Source organism: Notechis scutatus, chromosome 8, assembly GCF_049901735.1.
Source record: "Notechis scutatus isolate UNSWTSFEM ecotype Mainland chromosome 8, rNotScu1.2, whole genome shotgun sequence".
Classification (NCBI taxonomy): domain Eukaryota; kingdom Metazoa; phylum Chordata; class Lepidosauria; order Squamata; family Elapidae; genus Notechis; species Notechis scutatus.
Window position 1 is genome coordinate 5,626,928 of NC_142016.1, and position 21,226 is coordinate 5,648,153.

At 39.4% G+C, this 21,226-nt stretch overlaps 1 protein-coding gene across 2 annotated transcripts in view; it reads right to left on the reverse strand.

Moving 5' to 3' along the window:
- The window catches only part of CSMD2 (CUB and Sushi multiple domains 2), a 642,692-nt gene that overhangs the window by 8,880 nt on the left and 612,586 nt on the right, over positions 1–21,226 (reverse strand). For both annotated transcript variants that reach the window (XM_087970516.1, XM_087970515.1), the window contains 13 exons: positions 20,898–21,074; positions 18,292–18,471; positions 16,689–16,862; positions 14,278–14,451; positions 11,641–11,714; positions 10,021–10,132; positions 9,284–9,463; positions 8,174–8,239; positions 7,629–7,790; positions 6,236–6,348; positions 3,833–3,920; positions 2,942–3,080; positions 21–200 (listed from right to left, as the gene is read on the reverse strand). In XM_087970516.1, coding sequence (XP_087826642.1) covers positions 41–200; positions 2,942–3,080; positions 3,833–3,920; positions 6,236–6,348; positions 7,629–7,790; positions 8,174–8,239; positions 9,284–9,463; positions 10,021–10,132; positions 11,641–11,714; positions 14,278–14,451; positions 16,689–16,862; positions 18,292–18,471; positions 20,898–21,074 — 1,799 coding nt within the window. In that variant the 3' untranslated portion in view covers positions 21–40. The remainder of the gene's footprint in view (positions 1–20; positions 201–2,941; positions 3,081–3,832; positions 3,921–6,235; positions 6,349–7,628; positions 7,791–8,173; positions 8,240–9,283; positions 9,464–10,020; positions 10,133–11,640; positions 11,715–14,277; positions 14,452–16,688; positions 16,863–18,291; positions 18,472–20,897; positions 21,075–21,226) is intronic.

Consider the following 21,226-nt stretch of genomic DNA (forward strand, 5'->3'; position numbering starts at 1 on the left):
GAAATTTGTGTGATACTTACTGCACACAGAATTGTAAGTGCTATACTGCAGTGCACACAGTGCTGACGGTAAACTCTGCCTCATTGGCCATGATGTCTGTTGGCTGCAAATTGCGGTCATACATTGGGTTTTCAAATGTTCCTCGGACATTGGTGTTTTCATGGCCGGCGTAGCCATTGAACGGCACCTTCGGTCTCCTTCTGTTTCAAAGAGGACAAAGAGGTCATAGGGGGAAGGGCTCTGCAGAACAGGTACATATAGAAACTACAATGCATTAAAATCTGTAAACATTCTGTTTGTCTCTTCTACCTCTCTTGTTCAAATTAATTGAAACGAAGCACCCCAAAGTGCAGTTTAACTGTGGCATCAGCCTAGCTTTGCTGAACAGAATATTCAACTACTAGTTAATGGTTAGAAGGGATCTTGGAGATTATCTAGTTCAATCCCCTGCTTGAACAGGAGACCCCTGTTTCATTTCAGACAAGTAGATGTCCAGTCCCTACTTAAAAGCCCCCAGCACTGGGGCACCCACAATTTCTAAAGGCAAGCCATTCCATTGGTTAATTGTTTTCACTGATAGGAAATTAGTTCTAGGAAATTTCTAGTTGGAGAAGTACAAATGTGGTTGGCTGATAGAAAGTATGAAAGAAATGGATACTATTTCCCATGGCATTGGATGGTAGCTTTCAACACTAATGCAGTGAATAAAGAAGGACAACTGAACCCACACATGCAACTTTTTACAATGTAGTAATAAATCTGGGACTGGAACAACTAGTAACCAGCAACACTAGACTTAACCACTGCCTCGATCTCATCTTCTGCAATAGTTTGAATTCAATTTACAGAATACAAATTAAAGAACCCTTTTCCAACAGTGACCACAAAATGATTGACTTTTGTCTCAACATACGTCCACACAAAAGTTATCACAATGACGGAATCCCCAATTATAACTTCAAAAAAGGCACCTATGATCTTATAAACAATGATCTCTCATCCCTTGATTGGCAATTTCTATTCTCTGGATGCAATACTGTAGAAGACCATTACAACATATTTTTACTTGAAGTCAAAAGAGTCATCAAACTATATGTACCATTAACAACTCCCAAAACCAGAAAAAATTACCCATAACAATAAGGAAACTTCAATCCCAAAAGAAATCATTTTGGCGGAAAAACAAATCTGGTCACATTGCCAACTTCAAAAGCCGATACAAAAATTTATGCCACCAGATAAAAACTGAATGCACCAATTATCACATTAAACAAGAAGAAAACCTTCTATGCACCACTTCCACCCATGCTTTCTACAATTTTGTAAACAACAAACTAAAAGACTCAAGGTCCATCCCACCCCTGAAAGGACCTAATGGTAAAGACTGCAACGATGACACCATTAAAGCCAACCTCTTTAACACATTCTTTGGCTCAGTATTGGTAAACAGCAATGGATCATGCCCAGTATTTCCTAGTCGAACCACAGACAACTGCAATGATCTAATAAATATCGATTTTACAGAAGACAATGTTGAAAAAGCACTACGCAATCTGAAACCATCTCTATCTATTGGACCGGACGGAATTTGTGCCTACTTCTTAAAAAAGCTATCCTCTGCCATATCCGAACCTCTAAGTATAATCTTTGAAAAATCTTTCAGGACCAGCTCCTTGCCAAAACTATAGTCACAAGCCACAGTCATCCCCATCTTCAAAAAGGGAGACCCCTGCCTAGTTGAAAATTACAGACCAATCTCCTTATGCTGCGTCACCTGTAAAGTCATGGAAACAATTATGAACCAATCCATCATCCTCCACTTAGAAACAACAACCTACTCTCTAATAAACAATTTGGTTTCAGGAAAAAACTATCCTGTAATCTGCAACTCTGTCTGTAGGGGGCATGCATAAGCGCACCAACGTGCCTACCGTCCCTGTCCTATTGTTTCTTTTATTTTTTTTACTTTTCTTATATGTATCCATGTATTCATAACTATGTTTTTACTTTTATCTATTATCTTGTAAACAATTGACAAAAATAAATAAATAAAATAAAATAAAAACAGAAGGAAGGCCCACAAACAAGGCAACAATAAGTTAAATTAAACTTGAGCACAGGCATTTGCAAAAATGCCTAAGATAGAATAAGAGAATAGCAGATTTGGAAGGGACATTGGAGATCTTCTAGCCCAACCTGCTGCTCAGGCAGGAAATCCTATACCATTTCAGACAAATTTTTGTCCTATCTTTTCTTTAAAACCTTCAATGTTGGAATACCCACAATTTCTGGAGGCAAGTAGTTCCATTGATTAATTTATTCTAACTGTCAGGAAATTTCTCCTTATTTCTAGGTTGGTTCTCTCCTTAGATACTTTATTGCTTCTTGACCTGCCTTTTGGTGCTTTGAAGAATATGTTGACACCCTCTTCTTTGTGGCAGCCCCTCAAATATTGGAAGATTGCTATCCTGTCACCCCCTAGTCCTTCTTTTCCTTAAACTAGATATACCCAATTCCTGCAACCGTTCTTCATATGTTTTAGACTCCAGCCCCCTAATCATCTTGCTTGCTCTTCTCTGCACTCTTTCTAGTCTCAACATCTTTTTTATATCATGGTGACCAAAACTGGAAGCAATATTTCAAGTCCTCCATCTCTCCAATTTCCATAGAGATAAAAGTGGAAGGAAACTTAGCACATTCAGACTTGCAAGATTCTGTTACTGTAATTATTTAAGATATAGGTAGGTGAGATCTGCTTGAGGCCTGTTTCTTAGTCTGGTCTACCTGATATGGCTAACAACTAGCCATGCTGCATGGCGATCATAAGAAATGAGATTTAATCCGGAGGACACTGGACCAGAAAACCCATAATTATTCTTGCAATCCTTGTTATGAAGCCCTAAGAGGTTATTTTCAGCCTTCTCTACTTGGAACATCTCACCTGTGCTTGTAGAGATAGAGCACAAACCCTGCAATCATCAGGGCAATGAAAGGCACAAGGATCGCAGCTGCAACTGAGCTGCTGTTGGATGCAAATGGATGTCCTATTGATTCAGGATCCCGTTCAATGCTGCTGCTATCTGCAAAAAGAAACACCATTAAATTACCGGTGCCAAGTACAATTGGGAAGGGGAGACCAGGGGCTGTCCTGGCACATCTGCTGCATATAAATATAACAAAATATTTAAATCTCAGATTTAATCCCTATCACTTCTAATTAAATAATGTCTGATGGGATTAATGAGAATGGTAATTGAATTAAATTCATGTGAACTAGTAGGCTTGACACTTATCCATTAATTCACAGTCACATTCTCATTCTTCAATGAAATCTTTCAAAGAAAGATTTCAAAGAAAGATTTTGTTTTTTATGAGACAAACCAAAACATAAAGTTAGCCTGCTATGGTTTTTCCCAAGATGAATAGCCAAATGTTCCTTTTATTTGTTTGACTTGAAGCCTAAGACCCCATAACAGTGTTCCCACTTAACATAATGCACACAATGAACAGTTTTAAAACTACAATACAGATGTATAAATAACATTCACAAAATGACTATAATAAGTGCTGAAAAGTGATGGAGAGGGGATAGAATTTGGCAAAATTCTGGGAATGAATTTATTTAAATAACACCTGAAACTTAGTTTCACAAAATAACAAAAATTACATTGAAAAGGCAGAAAAATAATCAATTCAAAAGAAAAATAATTATATACAATAGCTGATACCCACTAAAACATAAATGGAAAATCTCACAATTGTCATGTGGCTTATATAAATTACTTAAAGTTATTGTTTGGGTCAACTTCGGTCTGAAAGTTATTCAGCTTACCTAGTCTTTGGAGGCCAAATTGTCCAAAACCTTTGCCATGGACAAACCCTTGGTAGACAAATGTTCCACTTGAAGCTTCTGGGCTGACCTGTATTTGGAGCATGAAATGAAAAAAATACTGCAAAATCCAAATACAAAATGAAAAATCATAGTGATAGGAATAGGGTGATTGTAGTTTTAAGGACAATTTGTCCAGGAATTGTCAGATTTATTTAAAACTATACAATAATTTAATAAAAGCATATTTTGGGTTTCACAGCAAAAATCCTGTCAGATCCGTGTATCTGTCATTTCTTCAGTGGAAGAAGAAAAGGGGGTGGGGAGGCTGATAAAGAAATCCTTTCTTGATGTAACCTGAATATATTTAATCTTATATCGAATTTGTATAACCCACACATGATACAATGGAGGGAGAAAAGCCAGATGGCCAGAACTATCACCTCTGAGAGGCACAGCCAGGAGATGAGAAGATCATAAAAAATTCCACAGTGAGATGTATCTGGGGAATCTCTGGAAAAAGTTCATTCTAAAAAGGGGGTGGGGGAAAATTAGGTATGCCCTGGGAAACTGTGAGAAAGATCGTTCCTACAGAAGGGGTGGGAGGGGAATTAACATACTGGGTTTTGTTTCTCTAAATACACATCGAGATAAGGGGAGGGTTCTAAACTCCCTTATGTATCCCTGTATGCCTGAGGGACCTCAGACGCTGCTTTGAACTCCTACATGAATTGTCTCATCTCAATAAAGGATTCCTTTTGATATGTTTGGTTTTCAGAAGTTCATTCTTGTTAATTGAATGAGAAAAAGTTCTGTAGCCTGACAAATCCATTGCTGAGGAAAAGAATAAATTACCACCAACCATAATGATAATGAAGGAAGTGCCTTGTCCAGAACAATAAAACCCATAAATATTGGTAGCTTAGAGATATGGAATGAGTTATCCAATTTTAGATGCTCAATTGTATAACCATTTCTGGAATTTAAAAAAAAAAATGGAAACCAGAATGCCAAACCTAGTCTGATTCTTCATGCTAGTAATTGTTCAAAGTATGGCTCAAATGTTGTGGTACAATCTTTCTAAAAAGAAATGGAAGCTATGACAGTACAAGCTACCTATAGGATCTTGGAACAAAATTACCTGAGCCCTCAACTTATAACCACTTGTTTAAGTTACAACAGCACTGAAAAAAATGAACTTACAATCAATCCTTGCACTTATGACTGTCGTAGTATCCCCATGGTCACATATGTTCAAAATTTGGGCACTTGGCAATTGGCATTTTTTTTACAACAGTTGCAGCATCTTGAGGTCATGTGATCAACACATGGCAACCTTCTCAGCCAGTTTCTGATAAGCAAAGTCAACGGGAGACACCAGAATTGCTTAATAGCTGTTACAGAAAAGTCATAAAAGTGACCCTGTCTCATTTAACAACTAGGTTGCTTAGCCCTGAAAAATCTGGTCCCAACTATGATTGCAAATTGAGGACTGTCTGTAGCAGGGATAGTTTTATGGGGATAAATTTGATAGAGATATCTAGACAAAGACAGGCTATCCTGGGATCAGTCTTCCCAGAGGAATTCCTGTGGTGTTTGTCTGAAGCATCTTCTGGATTTCTTGGGTCAATTTTGATTGAAATGTGTTTGAAGATTGGGGTTTATTTTGGCCTTACACTGTTAAATGTAAAAAAGTCTAGAGGGCTGTTCCTGGGTGCTGGGTCAGTAGATATAACGCTGTGGCTAGTTCAACATCTTAACCACACTTTCTGTCTCCTCTAGTTGGCTAAAGAGAAAACATTTCTTTTTATACATCAGTTCATTCAAGCTCTTTTCATCCCAAATCTTCACTTGAAAGGCTTAGGAGCAAAAGGCCTGGTCAAATAAGAATGTAAATAAGGAACTGAAGGAAGTAACTCAAATGTATCATCTTAGAAAAAATATTGTCCTATTTCATATGATGAATTTTTCAAACTGTTTTCTGGCTTTTAAACATTTTTAAATATTTAGCATTTTGTTTGCAATTGTTATGTTCCTGTTAGGCATTTAAATTTGTAGTGTTCCACTGTGAGATTGTTTCATCAATGAAAAGTGTGCCTAAATATTTTTAACTAGAATCATTAGTGAAACAGTCTTTTCTTTTTCTTTTACTAACAATTTAAAAAGAGAGAATGAACAATTGGAGAGAGAGAGAGTGAGAGAGAGAGAGAGAGAGAGAGAGAGAGAGAGAGGCTGAGAAGTCTGACAGTCACAGACCCAACATATCCAAGGCCATCAGGTTAGGGAATATTAATCTTAGATTTTGCTGTTCCTAACCATCATTACAAAAGCTCCCACATTCCCCCAATGTTATGTTCACAATTCCTCTGCATGTCTGTCATTGAAACGTTTCAGGCAAAGACTTACGTGTCCATCCAATGCCCACTTATCATTCTTGAATTTGTTCATGAAGATCTCTAGTGGCCCTGTAATTTGGTGTAACTGGAGGAGAAGATGGACATCTTCTCTTTTGTAAATACCTGGAAAGAGAAGATAAGAGAGCCGGGCAAGTCAAGGTTGATTGTTTTTCTTGTAACGCAAGCAGCAAGCAGGGTGAGGAAGCCCCGAGAGAACTGAGGGGAGAGGCGACATTTCATTGCAATTTGAGAAGACAAGACCTCAGTGTTCTTGAATGCATTCAACTCTGGTAACTGGTGAACTCATATTGGAAGCTCATCTGTATTACATGCATTTAGTTGTTTCCAAAGCCTGCAGGTAGCATTAAATTATTCAGGAAAATGAAAATGCAGGAAAGATAGCAAAGGCCTTCAAAGAGTCATCTCCAATTGGGAACATAGTTAAAATTGCAGATTAAAAAAAAAACACAAATAAGGGGATGATGCCCAAGATACAGAGATTCTAACAATCCAGACAGGGATTGTGAAAGCCATGAACCTTGGAGGTCTTCTAGTCCAACCCTCTTCTCAAGAAGAAATCTTATACCATCCCAGTCAAAATGGATGTCCTATCTTTTCTTGAAAACCATGAGTGATGGAGTATCCACAAACCCAGGAGGCAAGCTATTCCATTAATTAATTGTTCTCACTGTCATGAAATTTCTCCTTCCTTCCTTGTCATCTCTCTTTGACAATTATCTCTTCCACCCATTACCTTGTGTTCTGCCCTCTGGTGCCTTTGAGAGTAAGCCAATTTCCTCTTCTTTGTAAAGCCCCTCAAGTAATGGAATAAAGCTATCATGTGTCACACCCAATCCTTGTCTTCAGTAAGCTAGACATACCTGGTTTCCTCAATTATTCATCATAGAATTTAGTCTCCAGACCCTTTATCATCTTTCTTACTCTTCTCTGCACACTTTCAACATCTTTCTCTATCATCATCTTTGGGTCATTTAGGTTTCGTATACTGTGAAATCTCAGGAGTGAGCCATGGTTCGTGATATATATAACCCATCACAGTAAACTATACCATGGTTTATTTGTTTGGTTATGGTAGTATGTTAATCTTAGTATGTGGTGCAATATGAATGCAGCCACAGAATTCACAGAATGGTTAATTCAGAATTAACCATTGATTTGATTTGCATGTTAGACAGATGTTTCAACTTGATTGTCCAGGCAGATGGAGTGAAGAGAGCAAAAAAAACCAAAACCATTATATTGGCAGTAAGAACATGTTGTGCAGATAAGGTTGGATGGACATATTTTTCTTTCTATGTTGTTTAATGGGGTGGACATCAAGGTGGCATCATCTCTTCTTCTCCCACCAGGAATGCAGAAAAACCCCCAACTGGCTGCCTTACCAGAGACTTGCAGCTCCACACCGCTGTGGTCTATCAGGGTGGCATTCACTTTACTGGTGACTGGATCAAAGTTGGTGACAGAAAGCATGGCTGGCTGCTTTTTGCCCATGTATTCATAAGAGCCTTTCCAGAAGGAATTTTTGGCAAAGACATCAGCAGGAACTAGAAATAACCCAAGGCAGAACAAGACATGGAAAAGATTTTAGAACAAGGGCAGAAACAAAAACAGGCCCACCTGGTTTAGAATAGCATTTCTCCACCTTAGCAAGTTTAAGAGAAGTGGACTTCAATTCCCAGAATTCCCCAGAATTCTTATTTGTTCAATACTTTTTAAAATCAAACTTTGTCACTTCAAAACAATCAAAAGAAATGCCATTAATGAAGAGTCTCATCCGTTTAAAAAAGTGAATGGTTTGAGATTTTAATCCTTTAAGAAAATTGACAGTGTGTCCATATATTTACAGACCTTGAAAGTCAAGTAATTTGCTATACTGTTTCATTTTTATTGTGTTTTTATGCATTTGGTAGTTAGGAAAAAGAGGTACCTGAGACTTTTGGAAGATGCTGATCCTTTGCAGCACCCACAGGTCGCCTACTGGGTCGGACATCCGCTTAAAAGGACAATCAAAGCAAGAGTTCATATCTTAATAAGGTGACATGAACATCTTTAATAACAGGTGAATATAAAGAAGATCTTATGTTGCCACTGTGATCACTTGCTCTCTTCAACTTGGTTCTGAGTTAACCCACTTTCTGGAAGAATGTATGGAACCATTAACTGATTTGAAAAATAAGCTAATCACAGCTAATGCTGTGTGTGAATGCAACCACTACCTTTGGAACTGCCCCAATTTTAAGTTGTTTTTTTTAGTCCTTTGTTATTTTTATAAATAACTCAAGGCAGTGAGCATACCTTCCACCTCCTATGTTGAATATATATGAAACCCAGCCAGATTTCATGCCTAAAGTGAGACTAGAAATCAGAGTCTCCTGGTTTTTATCTTGATGCTAGATCACACTTCCTAATATTTAATATTTTTAATTTAACATAGTTAAGCATGTTAGTCAGAAAAAAAATGCTACCAGGTTGACTTGTTTGCTTCTGTAGTGTAGGAAGACTCTCTTCCTACCAATTCTATAATTATGGATGATATAAGAGACTAGACAAAAGTGATCTCCCCATTTTTTTGTTTCACTATTTGAACTAGCAAAAGTGGTCAACCCAAAATTTCAGATTTCATAATGTGCAAACAAAAAACAAAAAAAAAACACCACCCTTGTTTACTCTAGCTGTAAGGTATTCTGGGGGAAATCTGATATAAAGGATTAACATTGATAGAGGAAGCTTTATTTTATATGAACACTGCTGAGATCATCCAAAGTGAGGAGGCAACTGAGCACCAGAAGTGAAAAAAGAATCACATAGAATTCTTGCCTTAATGTTCTGGCTACCACTGGTGGAAAATGATGAGCAAAAATGGGCTTCTGGGGTTTGATCTAACAAAGGCAGTTTTTAACCCTCTAGGTCTGGGGAACAGGGGACAGAAATAGAGTCCATGAAACACATGGCTGAAATACAACAGATGAATTTCAAGTGGAAACAATAAGATGTTCTGTAGACACAGAGCTGTCTTTCAGTTGGCAGCTTTGCTTACCCAAGCAAATGGGAGGCTTCCCTGTCCAGGTGCCATCAGCCTTACAAGTCCGATGCTCTGATCCTCCAGTGAGATAAAAGCCACTCTGGCATGAATAGATCAAGGTGTATCCCAGCGAAGGCAGATCCAGAGCACCCACGTTGGCATGGGCTGGGGTATCTGGTTCCTTGCAGTTGTGTGCTGCAAAGACATGGAGGAAAGCACCTGATGGACCCACCATTGCCAGGCCTAAGAAAGGGCATCCTTCAGATCTTTTGGACTACATCCCCTAGAATTTCCAGCAGATTGCTGAATGTTATTTGAAAATGTCAGGTATTTCACCAGGTTGGGCAAGGCTGCTGGTTGGGTAAAGATTGAAGCCTGTCTATAGCCAAGAGCTGGCCTGACTCAAAAAAAGGCATATTTTGAAACAATGCCTTCAGATACTTCATGCGTCCTTGCTTTCTGGGATTTGTCTGTGCAGGCTGGTTTGCATTTTCTCATTTCCACATTATCTATCCAGGCAGCAAAAATTAAGATCTGGCATCTGAGTATATACTGCAAACCTGGATTGTTAGCACAGAGCAGTGCTCAACTTCAGCTGCTTGAAAATGTATGGCCTACGACTTCCAGAATACCCCAGCCAACCATGCCAGCTGAGGGATTATGGGAGTTGCAGTCCATACGTCTTCAAGTGGCTGAGGTTGAGATTCAATTGCATCAACTGTTCTGCCAACACTGAGGAAGCTAAGACTTACGGATGCAGTTTGGTTGAATTCCACTCCATGTCAGATTTGGAAGGCAGGTTCTGGTGGTGGACCCTTGCAGCAGATATCCTTTATGACACTTGAAGAAGATGACACTTCCAACCTATTGCAATGAGAAACAATGCAAATTTAGCATGTTGTGCATGTTGTGTTGGGATCATGCCATTCATTTTATGCAACCACTTAATGACCTCCACAAAAAAGGTCACAAAATATAGCCACTCATCTAGTTAACCACTGATCTAGTTGAAGATGGATATTTCAACCTCACATATTACCCCTCAGACCTGTCCTTGAAAAAGTGACTGAGCCAGGTCTGAACTTGATTTAGCTTACAATGGCCAGTGTTATGAAGCTCCTTTTGCTCTTGAGTGACTCAGACTTGAAATATAAGTTTGGGGTTCAGACAAAAAAAAACTAGTGGAACATGTAACAAAATGTTGCCATGTGGAATATTTTGGACTCACGATTCTAGTCACACTGTGAGTTTCTCACACATAACATAATATTTTGAAAAGTTTGTTCTCATGAGGTGATCAAATCTCATGAAATTCCAGTGGCCTCTCAAAGAGGAGACTGTTAACATGTTTCACAAACTTACAAATGTTTGGCCATTTTAATTTTCAATTGGGGGAAAGGGACGGATTGCCTTATCATGTGAGACTAGGCAGTAGTGCCAACAACATGAAGAGACTGTTGACCTTTTTCATAAAGCTACTGACAGCTGTCCTCTCAGATGCAGATGGGAAGTTCAAATTTTAGAATCTCTTGTGTTCATATCCATTTTGATTGAGTTGGTCATGGGCCATCAAGTCATTGTTGATTCTTTGTGGCCATATAGACAGACCTTGACTTATGAGTGGTTGCTGAGCAATTGTTCCAAACTATGACGGACTCCGAAAAAGCTGTTTATGACCCAGATTCAAAGTTCCAATATCTGATCCCATCACCCATGGTCACATGACCACATTTTTGTTGCTCAGCAACCAGCCCAAAATTATGGCCATTTGCAGCATCCCTCATGACTGCAGTTGATGATGCTTCCTTCTGGTTTCTGTCTACAACTTTCCTATAACAAACAATGGGTTCACTTAATGAAAGTGGTGTTCATTTTATGCAACCACTTAATAACTTCCACAAAAAAGGTCACAAAATAGGGTTTGGTCATACAATGATTCACTTTATGGCTGCTGAGATTTACAATTCAAATTGTGGGTTCAATCACCGTTGTAAGTTGAGGACTCTCTGTATAGATTTCCTCCAGCTTGAGATATCTTGTTATTTACTAAGGGAGGCAGGGCCTATTTGATTTTGTCTCCATTAGAAACACAAGCATCACAAGGACCACCTCTGAATCTAATAAAAGGTCCCTCTGGCAAAATCCTCCTATTGTCTCCCTTACCAAACAGCTTAATCAAGAGATAACAACTCTCCAAAGAGAGATCATCACTGTCTGTGTTTTGCATAAAAAGAGAATGAATATATTCAGTCCCTGGATTAAGGATGACAAATTAGCAGTTTCGGCTATATTATATAAATAAAGAAGATTGTTCAGGGCAAAGGAGAGAAGAAAAGAAAGGAGGGAGGGAGGGGGAGATGATCATATATTACCTGATAACCTTGGGAATTGTTTTGAATTCCAAAAAGGGGCACACCTGGATCCATGCAGGTTGTAACACTTGCATCTGAAAAGAAGAGCAAACAAATGAAAGTGCTTAATTAATTTGTGTGCGAGAGAGAAATCTGATCTGACTCACAGAGACCTTTCATGGCACAAAGGCAAAGGCACTTCATGTGAACTCCAGCCCTGCGTGCCACATCTTCTGATTTTAGGGAATTGCTGGATAGGTCTTCAGAAGGGACTGAAGCAAACCAAGTGGGTGGATGAGCAGACACAACCTTGAAATGAGTTCACACAAACCGTGGCAGAAGGAAAGAACCCATCCAAAGCTTCCCAGCCTACTACATATACCAACTCGCAGCATATCTGTGAGCTTAACGGAGGTTTGACTTTGGGCTCATTTATACTGCACTGGCTCACCTAAAGCAACCAAATCTATAATGGGATCTGAAAGTAATTACGAAAAGATACAATGAAATAAAACAAAATAAAAACGGAACTATAAGAAGTTCCAAATCGAAAGATACAGTGTATTGCACAGGTGGTAGCACCAGACGGAGAGATTTGTTTGCAAGGTCAGTTTCTGAAGAATGGCTTCTAAGTTTTTACTATAACAAATAATTATTGTTTTCATTTGGGAATGCAGAGTCACTAAAATGATTCAGTTTATGGTGCAAGATTTGAAACCAATGTTTTTTTCATGGATTTGAAAAAAATTCATAACTATGCAATGCATTTTGAAGCTTTTCAAAAGACTCAACTTTCTGTGATACAGCTTTCTTTCAAACATATTTTGTACCAAATGTCTGTTTCCTAGAAGTGATAGTACTACTCAGACACTTTTTAAATTCTGTATTGCTGCAATCCCCGAAGAATGTCCAAACTTGCTTTTGGTGGAATTGGTTAGGGAATTACAGGTAGTTGCAAAAAAGGCATTGCAAAAAGTAACCTACAACTGGTCCCATGGTCATGTAAACAAAATTTGGGCACTTGGGAACCAGCCTGTATATTACCATAGTTGCCTTTGATTATTGTTTTTATATGAGGGTGAGAGTCAGGTACGTTGGTTCATATATTAAACAAATAGCCCATTGGGAGCCCCATATTAAAACAACAAAGACCTTCTGTGCAGCCAGAATTTGAAAACAATACTTAATACGGCACAGTACTTGAGTAAAATGGTTCAGCTAAGATCGACATAGGTGGGACTATTGGGGTAGGTTGCAGGGGTGATACTGAAATATAATTTCATCTCATTTTATTTATCTATATATCAAATTATTGTATTTTATTCCAATTTCCATTTTAAACTTTTATAGGATTTTATTAATAATTTGTACCTGGAATTCTGTATTTTGGGATGGCCTATCGGCTAATCAATAATCTAAGCCCGTGGTGGCGAACCTATGGCACGCATGCATGGTATATAAAATCATACATTGCAATGTCCTACCTGTCAATGAATACTTCAGCTTCAACCATAACAACACAAGAGCACACAATAGATATAAACTCAAGGTTAACCGCACCAAACTTGATTGCAGGAAATACGACTTCAGCAACAGAGTGGTCAATGTCTGGAACACTCTACCTGACTCTGTGGTTTCTTCCCCAAACCCCAAAAACTTTAACCTTAGACTGTCTACTATTGACCTCACCTCTTTCCTAAGAGGTCTGTAGGGGCGTGCATAAGCGCACCAATGTGCCTACCGTCCCTGTCCTATTGTTTCTCTTATTCTTCTTTTATTTTTCTTATATGTACCCATTTCATGTATTCACAACTATGTATACACTTATACTTATTATCTTGTAAACAATTGGCAAATCAAATAAATAAATAAATAAATAAATAAAATAAAATAAAGTGGCATGCAGAGCCATTTCCCCCCAGCACACGAGCACTCTCCCAGAAAAGGCCTACTGTGCATGTGCTCACACCACCCGCCCGTCAGCTGATTGTCAGGTATCTGGCGCACATGTGTGGGAGTACGGCGGCACGCAGGAGACACTCGCGCAGAAGCGCACAGTGCGGATTGCAAGTGCATGCGCAGGAGGCATGGGGGGGCATGCATTGCCTTCTGGGTGATGGCATTCGAGGATGAGCAGGCAAGCGCGCATGCAATTATCTGCATGGGAGCCCAAACAGGTTAGCCATCACTGATCTAAGCTAACAAACTATGGTTGGAGCATCCCAGGATCAAGTGATCGTCGTTTGTGACCTTCCTGGCTGGTTTCCAACAAACAAAGTCAATGAGGAAAGACTTGTGCTTAATGAGCACAAGATTCACTTAATAATCGCAGGGATCCCCTTAACAACGATGCCAAAATGATTGTAAAATCGGGATGACTCACTTAACAACCTTGTTAAGCAACAAAAATTCTGGTCCTAATTGTGGTTGTAAATTGAAGGCTACTTGTATTTCATATTCTTGACAATACCTTGCTTGGGAATTAAATAGGATTGGATCAGATTAGTATTTTGAAGGGAGCTTTCCAGGGAATATTAAGACATAAAAGTTGGAAAACTTTTTGGAGTAGAGCAATGGGAAACCACTTCCTTAACCCTGCCAAGAAAAGGCAGAGGCATTTTTATTATTTTGTTTCCCAACAAAGTCCCATCTTTTTACCAATGCAGCTTGGCTGGGTCCCGCTCCATGATCCATCGGTCTGGCAGAACCTCCGAGCTGATCCCACCAGCACTAACGGGGGCAGACAGGAATATGAGACAGAGGAGCGGTAAGTAAAACCTCGATCTTCACGCCGCCCATCTGCTGGGATTCCTGGATCGCCACAAAAGACAGCTGCAAAAAGAATAGTCAAAGAACTTCTGTGAAAGACATCTCATTGGGATAAAACCTCTAACCACACCAACCTCTTGTATCACCTGTGCCTGCTGCCTGCAGCCAAAGCCAAGATCCCTAACTCTTTTCAGCAGGGAAATACAGCATTTTTTGTTAGATCTAAGGTAGATCGGTTCGAAGGAGACGCGAGACCATTCTAGTGAGTTCAGCTCTTTATTTAGAATCAGAATAGTCCAAAGAATCCAAGCCGCGGCAGCCCTTCATATAGGCCGGCTCGCGGCTCGGCGGCCAATGGCAGCGCTTTGAATTTCCCGCGATCGGCGCGGCCAATCGCGGTAGATTCTTAGCGCTCCAATCACGGCTGGTGTTTTGACCAATCAGGTTGCTGTCCGTCCGGACCAATCAGTTGTGAGGGTTTGGAGTATGCTAATATAGTACATTTTTAATATGTTTTGGGTGTGCAGATGAAGAAGTAAGACAAAGACCTGAACCATGGTCTCTAAACTACCAAGGCTCCTGAGCTCAAGTAAACTTCCTGAATTGCTTGCTTTGCTGGATCACACATTATCTTAAATCAGCACCGATACTTTCAGATGGGAACCAGGACATAACTAGTCACAAAAACAAATTAGAGTCAATCTCCATTTTATTCTTATTATTTCACCAAAAGCAGAAAATTACTGGTCAGCACTTATTATGCAATGATAAAAAGGTTGCTTGTATCTTACTTCAATGGGCAGAACCTGGTAGTCTGTCCTCAGTCCTGCTCAAATACGTTTGGCTGAAGCAGGTTCTGTGATCTCCACTCACAAACTATGGGGAATTTTTCCTCTTTACAAGCAAAATGATAACCATGAACTGCCACAATGGGAGGTGGGCATATAATTGCAAAATTCCAATATTTTGGAATGCAAACTGTTAAGTTTACGTCTCAATTTGCTTTTGTCTTTTTCTCAGTGGATAGGTACATAAAGAAAATGAAGAACCATCATTGTGATCTTCTAAGAATACCTTTAATTTTTAGACAGAATCCAAGGTCAGTTTTGGAAATAAAGGTGAGTCTGGAGTTCACACTTAAATTTTGTTTAAAATTAGAATAATAAAAGTTAGAAAAGTAAAAATGGCCCGATTGGGCACCTAGAAAAAGATCCACGGCACTCTGGCACCTACAGTACATGTGTTATGCTGGGGGCTCTTAATTTAGAGGACATTTGTAATCTGGCTATCAGAAGAGAGTGGCCAGCTTCTTTTTGCATGCTGTGTTTCATTGTCGGTGAATGTTTAATCTATTTCCACCTTCGTACTGTCTCCTGGCAGACAGGCTGAGAGAGAACAAAAGGCTAGCTTCAATTTTCTTGCTTGCTTTTGCTGGAATTCAAAAACAGATCTTCCGTTGTGTAAAGGCAAAGCACCATGTGGCCCTATATTGATCAGGAAAGCCTATTTCTTCTGCAGCAGGTGGAACAAGAAATGCCAGACAAAAACTCATGTTCTGCCAAATGTCTGGGTGAGGGAAAAAAGCATCTGAATACACCAGCACTGATACAAAAATTCCACACAATTGCAGACTGGCTTCCCTTCTGATAAAAAATTCTGAACTGAACACTTTCCTTTAAATGCACACCTTTGCTTTTGGACTTCTCCAAAGAGGTTTGATAGCATCTTCTAATACTTATTGGATACCGAAGGCCAAATTTTCCAGCAAAATTTGAAAACAGGCTCACTCTATCTTCAGGCATTTTGCTTGGCTCAAGAAGAGAGTGGGAAAAGGACTTTGAAAGTGTTTTAGTTAAAGTTTGCCAGTGGAGGCCTTTAACAATCAGAAGAGATGCGGGAATAGGGCAAGCATTTTAGTGGAATGTGATCCAACTGCCCTGTGCAACTGAAAGAGGTTTGTGTAAAATGGAATAAATAAACCAGAAAACTTTTCACCTACCAGTGTTTTCCCCTGGCCCTCAGGGAGCAGCTACTTCTTCTCATGATTCTTGTGGTTCACAGCAACATTCACACAAGCAACATGGTGCCCCCCCCTTTCACTCTCTCTTGTTATTTTTAAAAATAGTTTCTAGATATAATGGCAAAGGAGCTTTTTTGATGGTTCTCACTAAAGACTGGATCCTGGCTTTTACACCAGTCAGATAACAAGAGTTTGTGATGGATATGCCTTTATAACATAACAAGCCCCAGCTACTCCACTTCTGACTTCATGTCTTGTTCAGCTGGAACTGTCTACTTACGAAAACACTGTGGGATTTCTCCACTCCATGATCCATTTCCTTCACAGGTCAAAACAGCAGCTAGGGAGAGCTGGTAGCCTTCCAGACAGGTATAACTGATACTTGAGCCCCAACTGAAATCTGAGCCCATGACCCTTCCATTGGAAACAATTTGTGGAGATTTGCAGATGATAGCTAGGGAGAAAAAGTCACACTGAACTCAACAAGAGACCCAAAAGGTTAGAATTCATGTTCCAGGGTTTCTATTATTATCATGTGAGTGTGCTCTACATATTGAAGGAAATTGTGGTTATTGCTGCAAAGCTCCTTCTTCAAAGGGCTAGAATTCACAGATGTTACCCTGTTCTTTCTATTGGGGCAAATAAAATGAAATACGGATGGTAATTAAATAAGGCCACAGAATGCAAGTAACTGAATAGCAAATTGGCCATCTGTAGCACCTAGGCATAAAGTAAGGGAAAATGTAAACATGCTTGTACAGCGAATCAGAAATCCTGGCATGAAGGACATTAACACTATGTACATCACTAGACAGGATGATCTTATAGACTCTTTAGAACCATGTGCTTCCATGTGCAACCAAGACTAATTTATATATGGCTTCTGAATCCACCTCTAATCCAAATTCTTCACTTCTAATTCTTTAAAAAGTCTCAGATTATTTTTGAAACCAGTTCTTCCTGGCTTTCCACTGACCACAGGGATTCAAAATAATGTGAGCCATGAACAGAAATGGGCCAAAAAGGTTTCTTTAGGATTCTTTAAAAAAAAACCTTGTGGTTAAAGAAATTGGTGGACAGTTTTTACCAGATTTTTCAAGGGGAAGAAAAATTTCTACAACTATTTCTTAAAAACAAAAAACTCTCATATCCTTCCAGCAGTAATATAATGGATTAATTCTCTTGAGATCTTGGACAGTAGCATGGAAGGCTATACTGGAGCAATTACACAACAATGAAAGACAGAATACACATATAACAGCCCTTCTTTGATCACCTAGTACAGGTATGCATATCCTGCCTATGAGACATTCTCCAGGCTGTTCTTTCTAAGGCACAGGTGTCAAATTTGCCGCATCATGTTGCCATCACGTGACGTTTCGTGACATTTTCCCCTTTGTGGAGCTGGGGTGGGTGTGGCCTCCATGTGACACATCTGGCCTGTGGGCCACCAGTTTGACAGCCCTAATTAGCCTTGGGCTAATTTTTTTTTAAACAAATTGAAGAAGTGAGAGACTGAGGGAAGAAAAAGAATTTCTCTATCTGGCTTTTGTGGCTTATCCTATCCTTTCTATCTGGAGACTACCTGGTGGGGAAATGTTCCTCTAGACCAGGGGTGGGCAGTTATGGCCTCTTTATGACCTCTAGACTTCAGCTCCCAGAATCCCCAAACTAGCAATGCAGGTTCAGGAATTCTGGGAGGTTGTAAAGGGCCATAGTTGCCACCCCTGCTCTTTTCAACCTTGGCGGCTTGAAGATGTGTGGACTTCAACTCCCAGAATTCCCCAGCCACACTTCTTCAAGTCACCAAGGTTGAGAAACACAGATGTAAACTATAGGGAAATCCCACATGTGCTCTAATGTTGTGATTAAATTGGCCTTACCTTTGCAGACAGGTTTTGTCCCATTCCAGGTCCGGTCCTTAGTGCAAATTAAAGTAGAAGCTCTTTCTGACTCCATCATGTAACCTGGCATGCACTGAAATGTGACAGTCTTATTATAGGTGAAGTCATTGCCCATTCGAATGCCGTTGGCTGGTACTCCAGGGTCCCCACAGTTTATCACTTGGAAAAAGAAGAAAAGAAGATCAGCTGCAGATCTCAAAGGCAAGGTTGATGTTAATAATGAAAACAACAGTATTATTTTGAAAGCAAATTCTTACAACAGTCCTCAAGTTCAAGATATTCTCCTATGGTGAAGCTGGGAGTAACTAGTTATCTCATTCCTAAATAGTGTGATGGATAGGTCAGTACCTTTCCAAATGGAAATTCTGCAAGTCTATTTACTACTTGCAAAATTGGGGGAAGGGCTTCATGATTTCAATTGTGGTTTACAGGATTAAAAAACACAGAAATTCCTTCATACTTCTGGTCTGTGAGTACTATTATCTCCCCTCCTCCCTGAAAAAAAATCAATTCTGGTTAAAAGGGGAAAATAGATTATCGTGTTAATGATAGACCCATTAGCCCTCTTAACACAGTCAGCAAACTCAATGCAGGACATCTACAATGGAAATTTTAGGACTGGCTGGAACAAGAGAACCTGCTGACAAAAGAGTAGGCTGGCTGATCCATTATTGATCAGCGCCTCACATTTGAGCATCGCATTGGAAAAATACTTCTCCTGCAACACAACTTCTCATTATGTTGCTTTTAGAGATTTCAAAGCAGCATTTGATGCTCTCTCCTAAGTTAAACTATGGGAGAAGTTAGAAGTTTCCTTGATCAACCAGTGTTGACTTTATCTAATATCTGTGCTGCATAAAGTCATGTTATTCAAAGAAAGTTGTAGTCACTAAGACCATCTTACCCAACGTTATTGAAACCAAGAAAAGTGTTAAACAAAGCTGCATATTAGTCCCACTTTACATTAATTTCATAGTGGGACATCTCCACAATGTGAACTCTCTCTCCTTGAAGAGATATTTCTGTGCAGATGATCCAGGGATATATTCAATAATGTTTGTTGGTCTTGAAAATCACCTAGCATATTATTGCAAGGAATACCAACTAGAACACAATTATCAGAAAGCTAACATCATAGGATATGCCAAAAGCCTCAATAACCTTTTTGTGGAACATGTATAGCCACAAGAATAAAATAATTGAGGATTGTTCATAATTCTACTGTCAATTGGAAGCTCCATGGGAACTACATTGCTGAAAATGCACAGGAGAATTAATCTGCCATCATTAAATATTTTAAGGCAAGAAATGGTTATTATATACCTATAGTTCTCAAATTATTTGATGCCAAGCCATTAGCATAGCTTTTCTATTATGTCCAACTGGGTCCCTTTTCTAGTTTCACACCACTAGAATGTGTACAATCTAAACTTCAAAGAAATGTCCTTCAAGTGTCTTTACTGACACTTTGTGCCTTGAGATAGAGATGGAGGCTAGAGTGTGGTTGGGCATGCCCAACTATTGGCTCAAACTACCTTTCTTTACTCCTTGTCCTTGTCCCACTAACCATGAACAAAGACTTCCAGTTTGTCTGGAAACAAGGTAAGGGCAATTAAAATCTTATATTTGGTCCTCTCACCAGATGTTCTACCCAGCATGGGTTATGATGGGCAAGAACATTTCTTAAAACAGTGTACAACAGATAGTGGGTGCCATTCCGACCTAACCAAAGTCCAAACATTATTAACAGTGAATCCATTTAAGACATTTTGTCTTATTCATGGCATTCTTAACTAAGCTCGAGATTCTTAAGCACTGAAAGCTTTTCCTCTGGCATGATGCCAGGATTTTCCTTCACTGTACTTCGAAGTTGATAAAGGAAGGCTCCCTACTTGGGGAGGCAATGGCCTTGTGAGTCTGCATGCAATAGAACATGTGTTCTGCCTTAAGAAATAATGTTTGATTATTCAGAGTTCCCATGCTCAGTGAAGTGTTTCTCCAATATATCTCCTTGCCAACCCTTGCCCTAACATTACCTTTTTCTCAATAACCTCTTCATGGGAATTTACAGAATACAATCTGCACTAAAGTTGCTCAGAGGTGGTCTCTTCAGAACAGTGACTCATACAGAAACTGCAGGATGGAGAACTCATCTCCTTGAAGGATGGGAAAACTTATCATTTCTATATGAAAAGTACCATTTCTGAAGAATTTGGGATATGCCAATCCAGGGATGCTCCTTATTTATTTAATAACTTTATGTTCCACAACTGGGAACAAGCCTAAGGCAGCAATTTAAAAGTCCTAAGTAGAGATAACAGGATAAAGGTATAGATGTAACAAATAACAAAGGGGAAAAAAGAACTCCGTGATTTTGAAGCAAAGTATAAATAAAGAAATAAAGAAATATGGATACTAAATGAAGAATAAACTAAAATTAAACAGCAAGGTAGCATTTCAGCATTCCCTAGTATCATGACCTGCAGTTCTTATAACTCTTAGCTGTTGGTCCAAATACATCTAGAAAGCATCAAGTTGTAGAAATGAGCTTCATCATTGCTAACATCTTCCTTTGACCAACTCACCTGTGCATTCTGGGGTACTCCCGGTCCAGGTTCCATTGACTGTACAATGCCTGCTGAGCACACCTGTGGAATAATAGCCATCGCGACACTTGTATATGATGGAGCTGGAGAACACCAGGCCGTCATTGAATAATACCCTTGAATTGCTGGGTGTACCAGGGTTCCCACATGATATCACTGCAACCAATGAATAATGAAAGAGGAGTCAAAGGAGTGCAAAGGAGTGCAACAATATCCTTGGCTATGAAGTATTTGCATTAATGTGCAGATATCAATGCAGAGTTAGAGAAATCTGATGGGTGGATCTGTACTCTCCGTTGGGACTTTCA